Source organism: Pagrus major, chromosome 13, assembly GCF_040436345.1.
Source record: "Pagrus major chromosome 13, Pma_NU_1.0".
Lineage (NCBI taxonomy): Eukaryota > Metazoa > Chordata > Actinopteri > Spariformes > Sparidae > Pagrus > Pagrus major.
Window position 1 is genome coordinate 14099070 of NC_133227.1, and position 16454 is coordinate 14115523.

General features: G+C 40.2%; 1 protein-coding gene across 2 annotated transcripts in view; it reads right to left on the reverse strand.

Moving 5' to 3' along the window:
- Positions 1–16454, reverse strand: part of arhgap32b (Rho GTPase activating protein 32b) — a 123546-nt gene that overhangs the window by 61375 nt on the left and 45717 nt on the right. For both annotated transcript variants that reach the window (XM_073479121.1, XM_073479120.1), the window contains exons 3-5: positions 5975–6080; positions 940–1034; positions 533–617 (exon numbers count right to left, since the gene is read on the reverse strand). In XM_073479121.1, the coding sequence (XP_073335222.1) occupies positions 533–617; positions 940–1034; positions 5975–6080 (286 nt within the window). The remainder of the gene's footprint in view (positions 1–532; positions 618–939; positions 1035–5974; positions 6081–16454) is intronic.

Consider the following 16454-nt stretch of genomic DNA (forward strand, 5'->3'; position numbering starts at 1 on the left):
TCTCAGAAAAGGCTACAGCAGCTACTTGTTTAATTGGCAGGTAGACAAGTTGCAGCTGGATCTACAAGTAACTTTAACCAGTTCTCCACAGAAAACCTCTGAGGTGTGTGAAGCTGGAGTGAATGAGGTCATGCTGGATTGGGTATTCAACAAGATATCAAACAAATGCAAATCAACAACCAGTCCCGTGATATCAACAGCGAAAAGGATAAATTCTGCTTGATGTCAATTGGAAGAGACATGTGAGTCATACTTGTGTCTTTATGAACATCATATTTCCATTTCTAACCCAACACTGCAGGGGAATAACTGGAGAGACCATAAGTCTTTGAAAAAACATTGAAGTTCAAAGCTTCGTCTGCACCGTGATTGACATCCATGGTGCTGTAATCTTACACAGAAAGTTCCACCAAACATTTAAAACCACAAGGTTGAAGCAAACACACTGCTCTGAGGGCTCAGCCCCTTCATTGGGATATATGTGATTAGATTTGGCATTAATGTTGGGGAAAAAAAGATTTAAGGTAACTACCTGAATTGTGCCAAAGTCCACATTTTCGTAGTGGAAGTGAGCACACTCTGCCAGTTTTGGGAAGTGGCCCTTGGTGAAGCAAAGTCTGAAAAAAGAACACACACACACACACACACAGTTTGGTTGGCACTTCATCCTCTGCTCACGATAACACCTCGGAGTGTGTGTGTGACTAGTATAAGAAGGAGAGAGCAGTGCAAACAGAGGGAGTGAAAGGAGGAGGAAGACACAGAAATAGACTGAGGGAATGGAAGGAACTCAAGCAGGAAACAGAGCGATAAACAGCCAGTTAGAGCGATAAATAGAGATGAACAGAGGGACAGAGGGATGAGAGAGAGGTGGAGGAGACAGGCAGAGGCAGGTGTGTGTATGTGTGTGTGTTTGTGCAAGTTTGTGTGTCTACTCACTTCTTGACATTCTTGACCTTCATGCTGGCCGTGCTGCTGCTGCAGGAGCGCATGAGAGGCTCCGTCCTCAGCTCAGGGATCTCTGCACTCCTAGCCTAAACACACAAACACACACACACATCAACCATCCAGCAGATAACATCTCTGCCACTGTTTCACGACAGCCTTCTAATAGCCAACTGGCTTTTAACTTTAAATAATTCAAGTCAGTTGGTTATAAACATCGCTGATTGCTCAGTGTGAGATCAAATGTCTGTCTTGGCGTTTAGTGAGAGGGCTTGTGAACAGGATGAAGACCTTAGTACGTTAGGCATTGAAGTGGTGCAGTTTAACTGATTTAGGTCAACTCTAACTTTATTCAGAACTAAGCGTTATTCAGGCAAGCCAGTAAGTGAATTTCATAACCAACCTGTGTTAATTATAATCAATGACAATCAATGAGTGCAAGTTTGTTTACAAATGTAGATCAAGAGGCTGATTGAGTCCAGTTAAAGTGGTAAATCATTAAAGCTATTTGACTTTAAATTCATTATGACACCATCCTACCAATGCTATTGTGCATCTAACTGTTGTATTACAGTATGTTCAAACTGTTTTGATGACCCTTCAGCTGCTTGTGGAAGTTAAATACTGAATACTTAAAAGGCACAGTGAAATCCAAAATATTTTTTTCAAAGGAAGAAATTCCTCTCTTCTCTCTTCCCTTACAATGATGTAATGTAAATGATGACTGATGTAGACATCGAGGTGTTTACATAAGCTCATCAAATGTGATTTGGGCTGACACGATAACCAGTCTCATCATCAGAGCAATATTTTAGTAGGAGGTGTGTGTTTGGATGTCAGTTGTGAAACTGCATTTCCATAGAGGGCTGCAGTGATACCAGTTTCAAGGTGTACTGTGGTATGAAAATTGACGGTTATTCTACTGCCTACATTTGCTTCTATGCTATTGAATTCTACTTTATTAGTGTCATTAAACAAAACAATATTTTAAGTTTATGTCAAGTTTTATGTCTGTCAGGACATAATATTTTGCAAATTTAATATGAAACATTTGTTCAACCTTTTCGGCTTTATTCCATTAAGGACCATTGTAACTGATTAAAATAATTCTAATAGTCCTCTAATACTATATACCCCGAAACTGTAATATTTTCTGAGATGGTTATCGTACCGTGAAAATCTCACACCGTTACAACTCTATTTCCAAACAATATCTTGTCTTATTTATTTAATTTCTCCCTTATCCTCTCCCTCTCATTCATTTGGATGAAGCAACTCTGCTGCAGCGGAGGGGGGTACCAACACAGAGGGCCCCAACAAAAAGGTTGAACCAGGCTCAACCTGGCTTGATGACATCAGCAAGATCTCATCTGGCAAGGCCCTGCATTGACCAATCCAAAGTGCAAACATATAATCTCTGAAGATTATTTTGTAACATGGACTTTGTATTTCTACTGTTTAACTCCATTTACGCTGGTATGATACCTTTGACTTGTAAAATCCATCCTTATAATATTCTAACCTTCTGTGCAGTGTTTTGGCCTCAGATAAACCTTCAAACTCATGGCTCTCCAACTGGACTTCCTGGATCATATTTATATTCAAACTGATACCTGAGGCGACACACTGCCACCAATGCAGCCTCTGGCATTTTTTTAAGGCAGGTCTGTTTTTGGTTCCCCTAAAAAGGCCGGCGAGGGAAGTGTGGGTACAGTATATTCATTATTATTCATTTCTAAGATGAATCAGTTTGAGGCCTGACTTGCTGACAGGACCACACAGGCACTAATGTCTGCTGCCTCACCACATGGCAGCATAAAGCACATGCAGTGTAATTAAACAAACAGATTTCACCTTGTTCTGTGTAGGTGCTTAGATCTTTGCGTGAAACAACACAGCTTACTTTTTTTGTAGTTTGTTTCTGTGTTTACTGATATTAATTGTCAAATGCCCTTTCACTGTGTTATTACAGCACACATGCTGTTTGTTAGCTGGCTTATGTCAGGAGTGACCTTGTTCATTTCAGCTTTGTCCTACATGAGATTAGAAAGCTGTCACTAGTCACATGGAGGAATCGGGGCTTCAACAATGATACCAGAATTGCTTTCAATTACATCTACTAACATTACATTGGCAGGATGAAAAGAGAAACTGCAAGCCAGACATGATAAACATTATATATATATGTCACAGCGTTGGGCCAAAACATCCACTCCACACAGGGCTCCATGAACAATCAGCTGCTCCCCTTGGCTGTTCAAGTATTTCTTATCACAGCCACTCGCTTCATTTAGCTTCAATTAGAGTGAAAATCAAATGCAGCTGTGGTCAACAACATGTTTACAGAGAGCTGGTCAATCTGGCAGATTTTATCATTGTGGAATCTTCAGGTCAGTAACCTGACAGCAGGGTGTTGGAAGACACCCGGGGGAGACAAAATAACTTTAAATGAAGGTAAAGAGAAAGAAAAGAAAAGATAGGCATGAACCAATTGTGAAATTCTAACGATTTGGCCGATAAATTATGCCACTGTTTTTTTTTTGTTTTTGTTGATACTTATTTCCCTTTTGTGCCAGGGAAACAAAGGAACCTTCATTATAAAGTCTGTTTTAAAAGTCATTCAGCTCTACATGACATTATCTGTGAAGGACACAGATTAAAACATACAAATGTTTGAAAAAACCTTCAATAAAACCTTCTTTCACATGAAAAAAATTGGGTTTTTTGGGAAAGTAACTGCTTCAAAGGCATTTTCACCCTTCTACACAACTACCAATTCAATGAGAAGATTTTTTCAGTACTTACATAGGTGGATGTCACAGGCAAGTAGCTCATGAATGTGCCAGCACAAAACTGATGTGACTCATCAGATTGTCATGGGCTACTGTTATGGGTGAATGTAATCTTATTTTCAGATAGGCCCGATACCAACAAGGCGAAAATGGGCCTATACTGATGTTTGGCCCATAAATCGGTGCATCTCCAGATAAAGAGATACAAAAAGCACTGATGGGAAATTAAGCAAAGAAGCAAAAGGAATCTGTAGGAAAACTGTATCACAGAGTTGCTGGCAAAGTGAAGTGTGAAGAAGTTAAAGTCAAGGTGGACCAGAGCTGTGAAAGTTTCCTGTATTCAGCTTGTGACTCCACAGCCAGACGGTCAGTGACAGTAAAGGTGGTATGCAGATGAGGACGCAGTTTTTAAGACTACACCACCTCTAACTGGACGAGGCTGACAGAGGTGGACAGAGGGACAGCAGCAAAACTTGCCATGGCTTCACAACTTTATGAAAAATGGAGCTTCTTTAATACTTTCTGCCAGTAAAATAGTGTGTGTGAGTTTGTGTGTTTGAGTGTGTGAAACCAAAAACAGCCACAGGCACATTCCGAATGCTTTTCTGGCTGTGTGACTCTGGTGTTGTAAATTAATGTGAAAGCTTTGAGCTTGTTGAAACCAATTCCTCGGCCATGATCTAAATGCTGTAAGTCATGGCAAATCTATAATTATTGAAGAAGATGTTACTGTTCATTTGATCATTAATGTTGCAGGGATTATGGGACTGTTTTGTTCCTTTATGCCTTGCTCTCAACTTGACACAGAATATCCTTCACAGTTCAACAGGGCGTTGGTGTGACAGCTTACACTAAGTTGCTTAGCGCCTCTCATCACCTCCTCGAACCACCAGAGACATACATAATGCATGCCACTCCAGTACAGAGTCCCTCTTGTATCAAATATTGAACAAAGAATAGCAGACATGCAGAACTAAAAGCCCCGCCTCTGTGATCAATATTCATTAGCCTGGTGAGATTGTTGTTTCTCTTTCTCTCTGTTGCCCGATCGAAGTGAGCACTTGCGATAGGGCTCCAACCACGCGCCGACCACGGGTGGCTCGGCATGTTACCATGGAGACGGCCTCATTTTCACCGTGCTGTTGATGCAAGAAGCAAGAACCGAACCAAAGATGGGAGGAAAGGAAATAATGAATGATGGTGTCTGGTGAATGGAATCCAGTGTGGAGAGAAATAAACAGATGACACTGGAGTACACAGATGGCAGGTAGATGACTATCAATGCAAAGAGTGTGGAGCACGGTATCTTTAGGACGCCAACAGTCACCTGCATTAATCATGAATGTGTGATAGAGTTTCAGGAGCAGAGGAGAAGCAGTTTGGATAGGAGAGATAGACACAACTAATCAATCCACAGACGCTGATAAGAATGTGACAGGCAGTGAACAGCTGATCAAGTCATCAGTGGATCTGACACCTGACACAGACACCAGTAAGAGCTTTAGCTGATCTGAGACGAGAGCGGGACATTGATGAATACACTGGATGAACTCAAAACAGAGACTGCGTCATGTCATGTCAATGTGTGTTTATGCAAAAGAGCAATGACTGTGTGAGCGTGTGTGAGAGCAAGCGTGTGCGTGCATGTGTGTGCGTGAAGACCACTTAATTAGGACGGCTTGTCCAAAAGGGGACTAAAACTGTGTCCAGGAATCTCCAGGAAATGGATGGAAGTCTATGTAAAGTAACCAAATGTGACATGAATCAACATGTGCGTCTGTGTTTGTGTCAGCTCTGGAGAAAGCTCTGGCTACATCAATTCTCATACTGGTTTAGAAGGAAAAATGGTCTGGCCTGTTTGTAGGTCTTTAAACCAGTCACAATCATCCTGGGTGGCACTTAATATTTTGCCCCAGCAAAATAGTCTCGGGGGAAACTTGGTTTGCACATGGGGAGGTGAGCTCTCACATTAAAATGGCTCAATCCCTGAAAAAGAGAAGGTAACAGCTGTTGGCTTGTTTATATTCGTGCCATTAGTGAACAGGTTAGTGTCAGAGTAAATCGGCAATTTCAGCATATAGTTTGTTAGATCTGAGATTGTTATTGTTTCACGTAGCGATGGGGAATTTGAAAACAGTGCACGCAGATAGCGGTAGGAAGAGGAAATACAATAGAATAGGTGCCCAATGATAGGCTTTATACCAAGAGTCTTCAACCTGGTAACTCAGACTACTCACCATGGCACTGATGGTCTCCTCCCAGTCAGGTCTCTCTCTGGGATGAATGTGAGCCAGCTCAGGCACAATGTCGTCGTCCTCTAGGTGACGTCCAGGCCTCAGGCCCCTACAGCCAACACACACACACACACACACACACACTCATGTAAATTTCACTAGTGATTCTTTTGTTGATTAATCGATTCATTGTTTAGTCTATAAAACATTTTCCAAAAGAAAAATGGAAAAAGTGACTGTGAATATCCGGGAAACCTAACTAAAAATTGCTTGTTTTGTCCAACCAACAGTCCAAAACTCAGTAAGTGGATACATTATTTCAGCCCTACTTAGCTTGATGTCATAGCAAGTTCAAATGTGTTTGTCAAAAATAAAGTCAACACTTGCATGATGAAGAAGCTAAAATAAAAAAGAAAACACAAGGAAGAAAATAAATGTTTGAAATACACACATCAAACAGCAATGTAATTAAGTATTGAGCATTCAAGAACTAAAATTACACATTTTTCACATTTTTAGTGATTCATATTAAAAAGGTAGGGAAGGTGGTTCTGGAGAAAGATAGATGTTCCCAGGTTGTACATAGGTCGGTTAGAATTTCGGGCTGGATACTGACAATATCCACAACAGCAATCAACTATCTTTCTCCAGAATCGCCTTCTCTACCGCTCATCACAGAGACAGCTAGAAGCAACAAGGACCACTGTGAATTTCTCTATAAAAATGTTGATTGGAAAAGTTATGTTTTCTTCTAAAAGAATAAAATAAAGTTAGTCCATTGGCAGAATCATCTGCTTTTTTTTTTTTTTTAGCAAATTTCATATTTCCAGTTTGTTTGTTGTTTCCATGTGACAATTTGCTGCTTTTCAGATTTATCATTGTAAATAGAACATCTTTGAATTCAGACTACTGGTCAAACAAATTAAGCAATCTGAGGACGTCAACTTGAGAATCAGCAAACTACATATGGAAATTTTCACAATTCTTTAGAGATATTTTCATCTAAACGATAAATCAGTTCATTGAGAAGATAATAAAATAACACATAATTAAGAAGAAGTGGATATGAAGTAAGCCTGCCATTCTGCCTGATGAGCAACCTTTTTGGAGTTAAACATAAGAGCTGTAGTCGAGGTGAATCAATGACCAAGAATCTGCAAGGACAAACTCTCCAGAGCAGGGACTTTTTGAATGTAATAAGGTCAGCATCCAGAGACAAAGGTAAGGAAAGGAAAGGAAAGGAAAGGAAAGGAAAGGAAAGGAAAGGAAAGGAAAGGAAAGGAAAGGAAAAGAAACAGGACATTGGACAATTTGATGAAGGTAAATTTGAGTTAGCATTTCCCTCTTAGAACAACTTCAAGTTGATGAGAAGTCTCATCAACTTGAAAGACCGTCTTTGTTTCCTGAGAGGCTGAGAGAAGCCGAGGACAGGGAGGGAAATAAAACAGACTTCCACAGCAGCATTTCACAAATTGACTAGTGAGGCACACACACACACACACACACGCACACACACACACACACACACACACACACACACACACACACACACACACACACACACACACACACACAGTCACACACACACAGTCACAGACAAAGACCTCAAGGATGATTTTTAACCATCATCTACATGAGTATAATAAACTCAAGTGGACAACAGAGGAAATTGAAAGAGTAAAAGTCCTCTGTTTTAGGGGGGATGGAAGAGTCTGCAGCAGCTGCAGGATGACAGCGTCTAGCAAACACTGAAACAACGTCTCTGCATTGAGATAATTGGACTTAAGGGCCAGAGACTCTGAGTTAAGATACAAGGAGGTAAAGGTTAGTAATAGTCAATTCTATGCATACCCCACTCTCTGAAATCCTCCTCCACTACTACTCACTGATCTTATTTCATCATTGGTCAAATTATGCAACTTTTTCGCAACAAAACTACATCAAGCCTTTATACTCAGAGATTCAAAGAGCAGGACTTACAGATACAAAAAGGAGGTTTTTGTGAAAGCCTGACTGTAGTGCAAGCAGAGCCTACTGACAGTTTAAGGGCTTGTTATTGTTCAAGTTTCAATGAAAAAAAGGAAATTAACTTGATAAGACACGCAGAAAATATACAAGATAAAACACCATTACTGATATAATCAATTTAAGAATGACTCTTAAGCAGGGCACACACTACAGGACTTTCTAAATCCTAACAGGCTGTGAAATAGTGTTGCATCACACACACAGGAACAATCTTCACAGATGTTCTTGGCTGTAATCTCAAACCTGCACACAGTACAAGACTTGAAAATAACAGCACATCAAACACTACAACATATTACTAAGATTATCCTGCCAGAGGGCGCGATGCAGCACCTCACATAATGTCTCTTACGTGATCTCAAATGTAAACAAGTGCTGTCAATGTAAACTATTTGTTTATTTGAAATAAAATCTATCACATAGTCTGAATGTACTGTTCCTTCTAACTGCACCAAATCCTGAACAAGGTACTGAACACACACACACACACACACACACACACACACACCTATAGACAGAGTCCCAGTGGAGCTTGTTAAAGCCAGTGAGGCTGAAAAAGATCTCTGACATTCTTTCGAAATGGTGCAGACACTTCACAGCTTTGGGATGAACAGGTCAGTAGTATAGCCTTGATTAGAAATTACTAAGCAAGAGGTCAGGGAGAAAATCAGGGAGGACAAAGGAGGTGCTCCACCAGGAATGTAGTAGGAGATAAACACTCATTAATATAAATAAAGAGAGAGAGAGAGAGAGAGAGAGAGAGAGAGAAATCCTGACTTGGAACTCTGACAGTCTCAACATGATACTCCAATCAAACACTCCTCCCTGTCGGTTTGAATAGTGGCTTTAAAACATTAGCAGGTCTAGTCTGAAGGTGAGCTCAAGAGAAAACTATTACCTACAGTTGTATTCAACTTCACAATTCAAATTGTGATGGTATTGACACCTCTGCAGCAGTGTAAAAAAAGGTTGTAGTTATTAAAGCTGACTGAATTGGATTACTTAAAAAAAAGGGTGTTGCATTTATCACACTCACTGTGTATTATATAGGAGGTGGAGATGAATTTCAAGCACTTGGCATGGTGGTTGTTCTTTGGCACTGAATGAACTGGTATCTATGGGGACATGTCTGCCATTTTGCCCGAAGCAGAGGACAATAAATATGTCTTTAAGCATCAATTTCCTTCTCTTTGTCACTTTTTATCAAAAACTATTTTCTCTTCTGTGCGTTAGGAGAACTGGAGTAGTCATTTCTGATTGGCTGTTTCATCTCCAATCCAATCACAAGTAGGATTAGCAGTTAGTAGAGAAGTAGGAAATCAGTGGGTGAATGGTAATAGCTGGCTAACTTGACGAGCTCAGTTATTTAATGATACATTAATATCTATAATGCCTTTTATGCGTGCCTGCCAATTACCGAGCCAGCCAACTAGCTTAGTTAGCAAATAAGCTACTGATTATGTGGCAGAAGTTAGCAAAGCTACCTAACAAGATAGCTGGTTTGCAAGATTATTTGATACAAACTAAATTACAAATGAGATTTTAAAGCACAGTGTGTCATTTCTGCTGCTATTGGTCTCTCAAACAAAACAATGAACACAAAAGACACAGTTTGATAACACTGAAGTAGCGTGGGATCCTGGGAGTTGTTGTCTCCATTGTTAAACCCCCACCATTGCTGGTGAAAATCAATCAGCTGAGACTCAGGCAGAAATGCTCACAGACAAGGTAATATTTATGTTTTGTTAAGTCATCTTCGCCCACTTCCTTCCTAATTTCTCTACAAAATAAAATGCATGTGCAACAGAATGAAGGCACAAATATAATTCTATGTTGTTAGTTGTTTATCTCATAGCCTGAGAAAGAGGTCGTCTTCAGCGATGTAGATTCTCTGTCATGTGGAGTCAAGTGATAAGAAATAAGTTGAGAGAAGGCTTCCAGAATTTCTGGGCCACTGACTGACATCCCACAGCCACAATGACTCTAATGACACGCTTTAAGCACCACTTACCAGGGAAGGCTTGAGAACTAGTGACACAGTGTGAAGCGCTTTCAGATGCCAGAGATAAAGGCCAAGCTTCACTCACCAAGTATCACCTTCTCTGTTCAGAAGGGCTGTGCACTCCTGGCATTCCCAGCATTCCTTGGTAAGGAGGCATATAAGGAGAAAGGAACTACTGCACCTGCTCCTAACACTCTTAATAACACAGCAGCATGAAAACCTTACTTTAACCTCATGTTGAGCTGCATTCTCGCCTGCTTTCCACCCACCCTTTCCCTTTCTAGATACAGAGAAACTGACAGAGGAAGAAGAAGGATGCTTTTTATGATGCTTTTACAATATTTATCTTTTATATTATAAAATGTGCTGTCATGTGTGGTCGTTGATGTTTTTTGGATATTCTTTTATGCTCTTTGTGCAAAGCAAATTCCCCTAAGGGCAATAAAGGTTTCATTTATTCATTCAAGGAGGACTTCCTAAGCTCCTAGCCTGCTGAGTCAAATGTTTCTCTTTCCCATCCAGTAAGAAACAAAGGAGAGAACCTTTCATAAATAAAATGCTTTAAACGCGACTATTTTCCATATATTTCCAAAAACCTCAACATGTTGTGCATAAAAGCAACAGCAGCTCCATTTTACTCAGAAAAGGAAAGCCGTGAATTTCTCTTTGCATTTATCCTCAGCCACCACTTTCTCATGTCTCTGAGACTAGCCCGCCTCGCCACTGAATGCCTGACTCAACATATGCTCAGCCTCAAACAGAAATCATGTGGGTTTTATGCACCAATATTTCAACAGCTGCCACAGCCAGTTAAGCACAGGACTTTTCTCACAGATACCAACAGGTTTGAGGGTGAGAGATATACATTAGAAAGCTGCCACAGGAAGTACTGCTGTCACAGAAGCTCTGTGGCAAAATGCTATGGAGCAGAGTCACAGGTAGCAACTTGATCACTCTGAAAGGAAAATGCTACAACACTGCAGCAAGAGTCAAGAAACAAGAGCACAAATGAGACAGAACTATTTTTAGCTATTAAAATTCTCACTTGCAATTTACCTAATAACTTTCTAGCAATTATGATAATTGTTGTAGAAGTTTAAGATTTTGCCAATTTGTCAGATTAATAATGATGTGATAATATTATGCTAGAGCCAAGATTTTTGTCTAAATTAATGATTTAACGGAAATTGTCATACAGAGCACCGATTGAGTTATTAGGGCCCGAGCAGGAAACCTGCGAGGTCCCTATTGTTTTTCTAGTGATTATTAGGGCCCGAGCAGTGAAACTGCAAGGACCTATTGTAATTGTAATGATTATTATTATTATTATTATTTTTTTTTTTTTTCTGCCAAAATGATCGCATTTTTCACTGCCTGAACGTGTATGAAAACGCGATTTTATTTGGCAAACACATTAGGCCTGGCGAAAAATTTTATAATCTGCTGTCGTTGTGAACTTTCACCACTAGGTGGCGCTATAATCAAGGAAAGTGTGTTTTGGCTAATAACTCCCACATACTTTGTCGCACCTTCAAAAACCTTATATCCACGCGTTCAGTGAATGGTGCTGAATCTCCTGACTTAGGCCACGCCCATTTCCGCCCACCGTTTTTTTTCGCTAGCTCGTGAAATGTCGAAAACCTACTTTTTCGAACTCCTCCCGGGCAATTTCACCGATTTGCACCAAACTTTGCACACAGCATCTGTGGACCCTTCTGACAAAAAGTTATTAAAAGAATTTTGATACGCCAAACAATACTCAAGTTATTAAATAACTACTTCCTGCAGATTTCGTTCCAAACAGGAAGTGTTGCATATCTCCACATTGGTTTGTCCGAATGACGTGAAACTCAGGACACTACTTCCACATGAGCCCCTAAGGCTCTGTGCAAAATATTAGCCGATGACCACTAGGTGGCGCTCTTTAAATTGAAGTAATTTATATCTCAACATCGGTTGGTCGGATTAACACAAAACTTGGTACACTCATTGCCAATGCCCTCCTGAGGATAGCTGACAAAGGGGTTACCGATCTGACACTAGGTGGCGCTCTGGTGGCAGTTTCTTTTTAGATTTGGCACTGTGCCCACACCATAACACTTATGGATATGAAATTCATAGGGGTGGTATAGACTTGCCCCTGTAACTCACACACCAAAAATGACCAACAGGTGGCGCTATTATCAACACAAAGCAGTTTTTGACTAATAACTCCCACATAATTTGTCAGACATTGTTAAACATTATATCTATATGTTCCCTGAATACAGCCGAACCGTGTGATGTAGGCCACGCCCACGTTCGCATTGAATTTCCATTTGCAAATTCGCCAAATGTCGCAAACCTACTTTTTCGAACTCCTCCCAGGCAATTTTTCATATTTGCACCAAACTTTGCACGCAGCATCTCTGGACCCTTTTGACAAAAAGTTATTAAAAGAAATGTGCTAGTCCACAGAACGCCCAAAATATAAAACAACAATTTCCTGCGCATTGTGGTCAAACAGACATTCTTGTGTATCTTGATGAAATACAGTCCGATGAACACAAAACTTTTGGCAATTGTGTTCCATGACACAATGAGCATTTCTACAAAATTTCTTGCAAATCGACCAATAGGTGGCGCTTTTATTGCTAAATGACGAAATGACAGCTTCACTGCCTTCAGTTTTGATTCCTCTATGGAAGTTGTTGCATGAACAAGCCTCGACAGCAGCATGCCCCGACAGCAGCATGTCACGACAGCAGCATGCCCCAACGGCAGCATGTAACGACGGCAGCATGCCGCGACGGCAGCACGCCCTGACCCGCGTGGACTGCGAGGGCCCGTTCATCGCTGCTTGCAGCTTTAATTATTTATTTTTTTTTTCTTCTGACGAAATGATCGCATTTTTCACTGCCTGAACATACCCCAAAACTCATCAAACTTGGAATATAGATCAGACCTGGCGAAAATTTTTATAATCTGTTGTCATTGTGAATTTTCAGCACTAGGTGGCGCTATAATCAAGGAAAGTGTGTTTTGGCTAATAACTCCCACATACTTTGTCGCACATTCAAAAACCTTATATCCACGCGTTCAGTGAACTGTGCTGAATCTCCTGATATAGGCCACGCCCATTTCCGCCTACCGTTTTTTTTCGCTAGCTGGCGAAATGTCGAAAACCTACTTTTTCGAACTCCTCCCTGGCAATTTCATTGATTTGCACGAAACTTTGCACACAGCATCTGTGGACCCTTCTGACAAAAAGTTATTAAAAGAATTTTGATACGCCAAAGAATACTCAAGTTATTAAATAAGAACTTCCTGTGGATTCGGGTCACAACAGGAAGTGTTGCATATCTCCACATTGGTGTGTCCAAATGACGTGAAACTCAGGATACTACTTCCCCATGAGGCCCTAAGGCTCTGTGCAAAATCTTGGCCCATGACCACTAGGTGGCGCTCTTTAAATTGAAGTATTTTATATCTCGACATTGGTTGGTGAGATTAACACAAAACTTGGTACACTGATTGCCAATGCCCTCCTGAGGACAGCTGACAAAGGGGTTACCGATCTGACACTAGGTGGCGCTCTGGTGGCAGTTTCTTTTTAGATTTGGCACTGTGCCCACACCATAACACTTATGGATATGAAATTCATAGGGCTGGTATAGACTGGCCCCTGTAACTCACACACCAAAAATGGCCAACAGGTGGCGCTATTATCAAGAAAAAACGTTTTTTGCTAATTACTCCCACATAATATGGTGCACATTGTTAAACATTATATGTATATGTTCCCTGAATACAGCCGAACCATGTGATGTAGGCCACGCCCACGTTCGCACTGAATTTCCATTCGCAAATTCGCCAAATGTCGCAAACCTACTTTCTCGAACTCCTCCCAGACAATTTCTCCGATTTGCACCAAACTTTGCACGCAGCATCTGTGGACCCTCCTGACAAAAAGTTATTAAAAGAAATGTGCTAGTCCACAGAACGCCCAAAATATAAAACAACAATTTCCTGCTTATTGTGGTCAAACAGACATTCTTGTGTATCTTGATGAAATACAGTCCAATTAACACAAACCTTTTCCCAGTTGTGTTCCATGGCCACATGACGATTTCTGACAAATTTGGTGCAAATCGGCCAATAGGGGGCGCTTTTATTGCTAAATGACTAAATAACAACTTGACTGCCTTCACTTTTGATTCCTCTATGGAAGTTGTTGCATGAACAAGCCTCGACAGCAGCATGTAACGACAGCAGCATGCCCCGACAGCAGCTTGTAACGACGGCAGCATGCCGCGACAGCAGCACGCCCCGACCCGCGTGGACTGCGAGGGCCCGTTCATCGCTGCTTGCAGCTTTAATTCAAGTTTGTGTCTGTAAATAGTTTTGACTGCTGTTACAAAAAAACAAAAACAAAACCAATCTTATGTCTGTGCGCTAAATGTGAAGCTTTAGCCAGTAGGCAGTTAGTTCATCATAGCAGAAAGACTAGAAACAGAGAGAAGCAGCTAGCCTGGCTTTGTCCAAAGATAAGGAAAAAACACACAAACTACCTCTACAGCTTACCAATGAACATGTTATAGCTTCCTTGTGAGAAATTGTTTGAGCACATAACCCACTGTAAAACCTGCGACTGTCACCTGAAACATTTTGGTCTTTGCATGAACTAAACAATTGGAGGTATAATGTGTTGATTAGTGAACTATAGAGTTGCTGGTAGACACAGCTTTTTTTTTCTGACCTGTATACAGAGCCTTACCCTGCTTCCAGTCTTTCTGCTAAGCTAAGATAAACTAATTGGCTGTCGATTGTAGCTTCATGTGTGGTATAAAAATGGGATGGGATGGCATTGATCTTCTCATCAGCTCGCAGCAAGTTATTATTCCTTTAAATTTTAAATGGGTATGTTATTTGAAGTTCTCCTGAATGTGCCTTAGAAACAGTTTCAAGAGTCAACAGGGCTTGTTGCAGCTCTTATGGACTGACTGAAACGTCCATCAATAAGTGTAGAAGATGATTTTTGTTTATTCGACTCACCACTTATTCTCCTACACATATCTGTATAGGGGTGTGCAAAGATTACTCCTCCAGTATGACTGAATGACATTACATTTACATGTAACAAACTTAATACACTGAACATGAATTACACTGCTTTTTGCATACATTTGTATAATTGCAACATATAATATTAAAAAAATATTATTAATCCAATATATATTGATTTCAGTGACCAGTCCTGTCTAAATAAACCTCCAGAGCTCATTTTTTTAAATCACTAGGCAGGTTGATAATGAACTCATAGGTCTGTGTTGGTGACAGATCAAAGAATCAGTCTAGAATGGCAGCTGAAAGCAAAAATGAAAATGTTGTTTTTTCTACTCAAAATGACAGTACGTCATGTTAGAAGCTTTAATTTGTAACTGACAACCAGTTCAAACATAATAAAACAGCACCAAATCTATTTAGGAGGCAAAAAATGGATAAAAAGCAGCCAAACTGAGGCAACAAGTGCTGCCAGTTTGGGTGGCTGTGATCAATGTTTATAAGAGCAACTCTTAAGAGCATTGCATGTTTTCTGTACTGGACTGAACACACGTGGAGACATGCCACTTTTAGAACTGCCAATAATACCCTCCAGAGAATATTATGGCACTGGTCGGATGAAAGAGATATCCACTGAGTGGTGACTAAAGGCTGAGGGGAGTGGAGTGCCTCATGTTCGGCTCTACAAGAATAAAACAGTGTTTTGGTTTAACTGTGTTTTTTCTAGTTGATCGTTTATCCAAAAGGAATAAACTTCTGAATGAACTTCTGAATGACACTTTCTCTCTTTAAATAGGCTGTCTGAAGAATGAAGCTATTCAAACTTTCAAATGTGATTCTGCTAAAGTAAAGCATCAGTGATGAATCAGGTGTTTATATGTTATATACAGTGGTGACTGTGTCCGTATGCTCATCACAGAAGAATTGACACCTTTTTTTGTATTTTGGAACTCTGCACAGCAAAATGTTGTAAATAAGATTAATCATTGTGAGTTTTGCCATTTTGACTTGCTTTGACAGAAATGATCTTCATCAGGGTTGATTAGTAAAGGTGTGACATGTGTTCTTTTTTTATTTACTTCTGTTTTAGAAAACAATTTGTTCCTCAGTACACACAGCTGATCACCTATGCTGATCCGGTATACTAATTCAATAATAGTGTTTCATAACACTTGTTTCATGATATATCAATGATTCTTGCTTCAAAGAAGGTTGAACCTTTTAACTAGATATAATATTTACCTTGAAAAAGATATAGGAGACATTAAAGTACATCAACAGTAGCAAATCTATGCCAAGCTATCCAATATTATAAGACTAACAAAGAAACTTATTTTAGGCTGGATGCTGCTGTAGTGTAAAAAGTTTCTACTCACTGCCTCTGGCTGAAGCTACGACAGCAGAATTTGT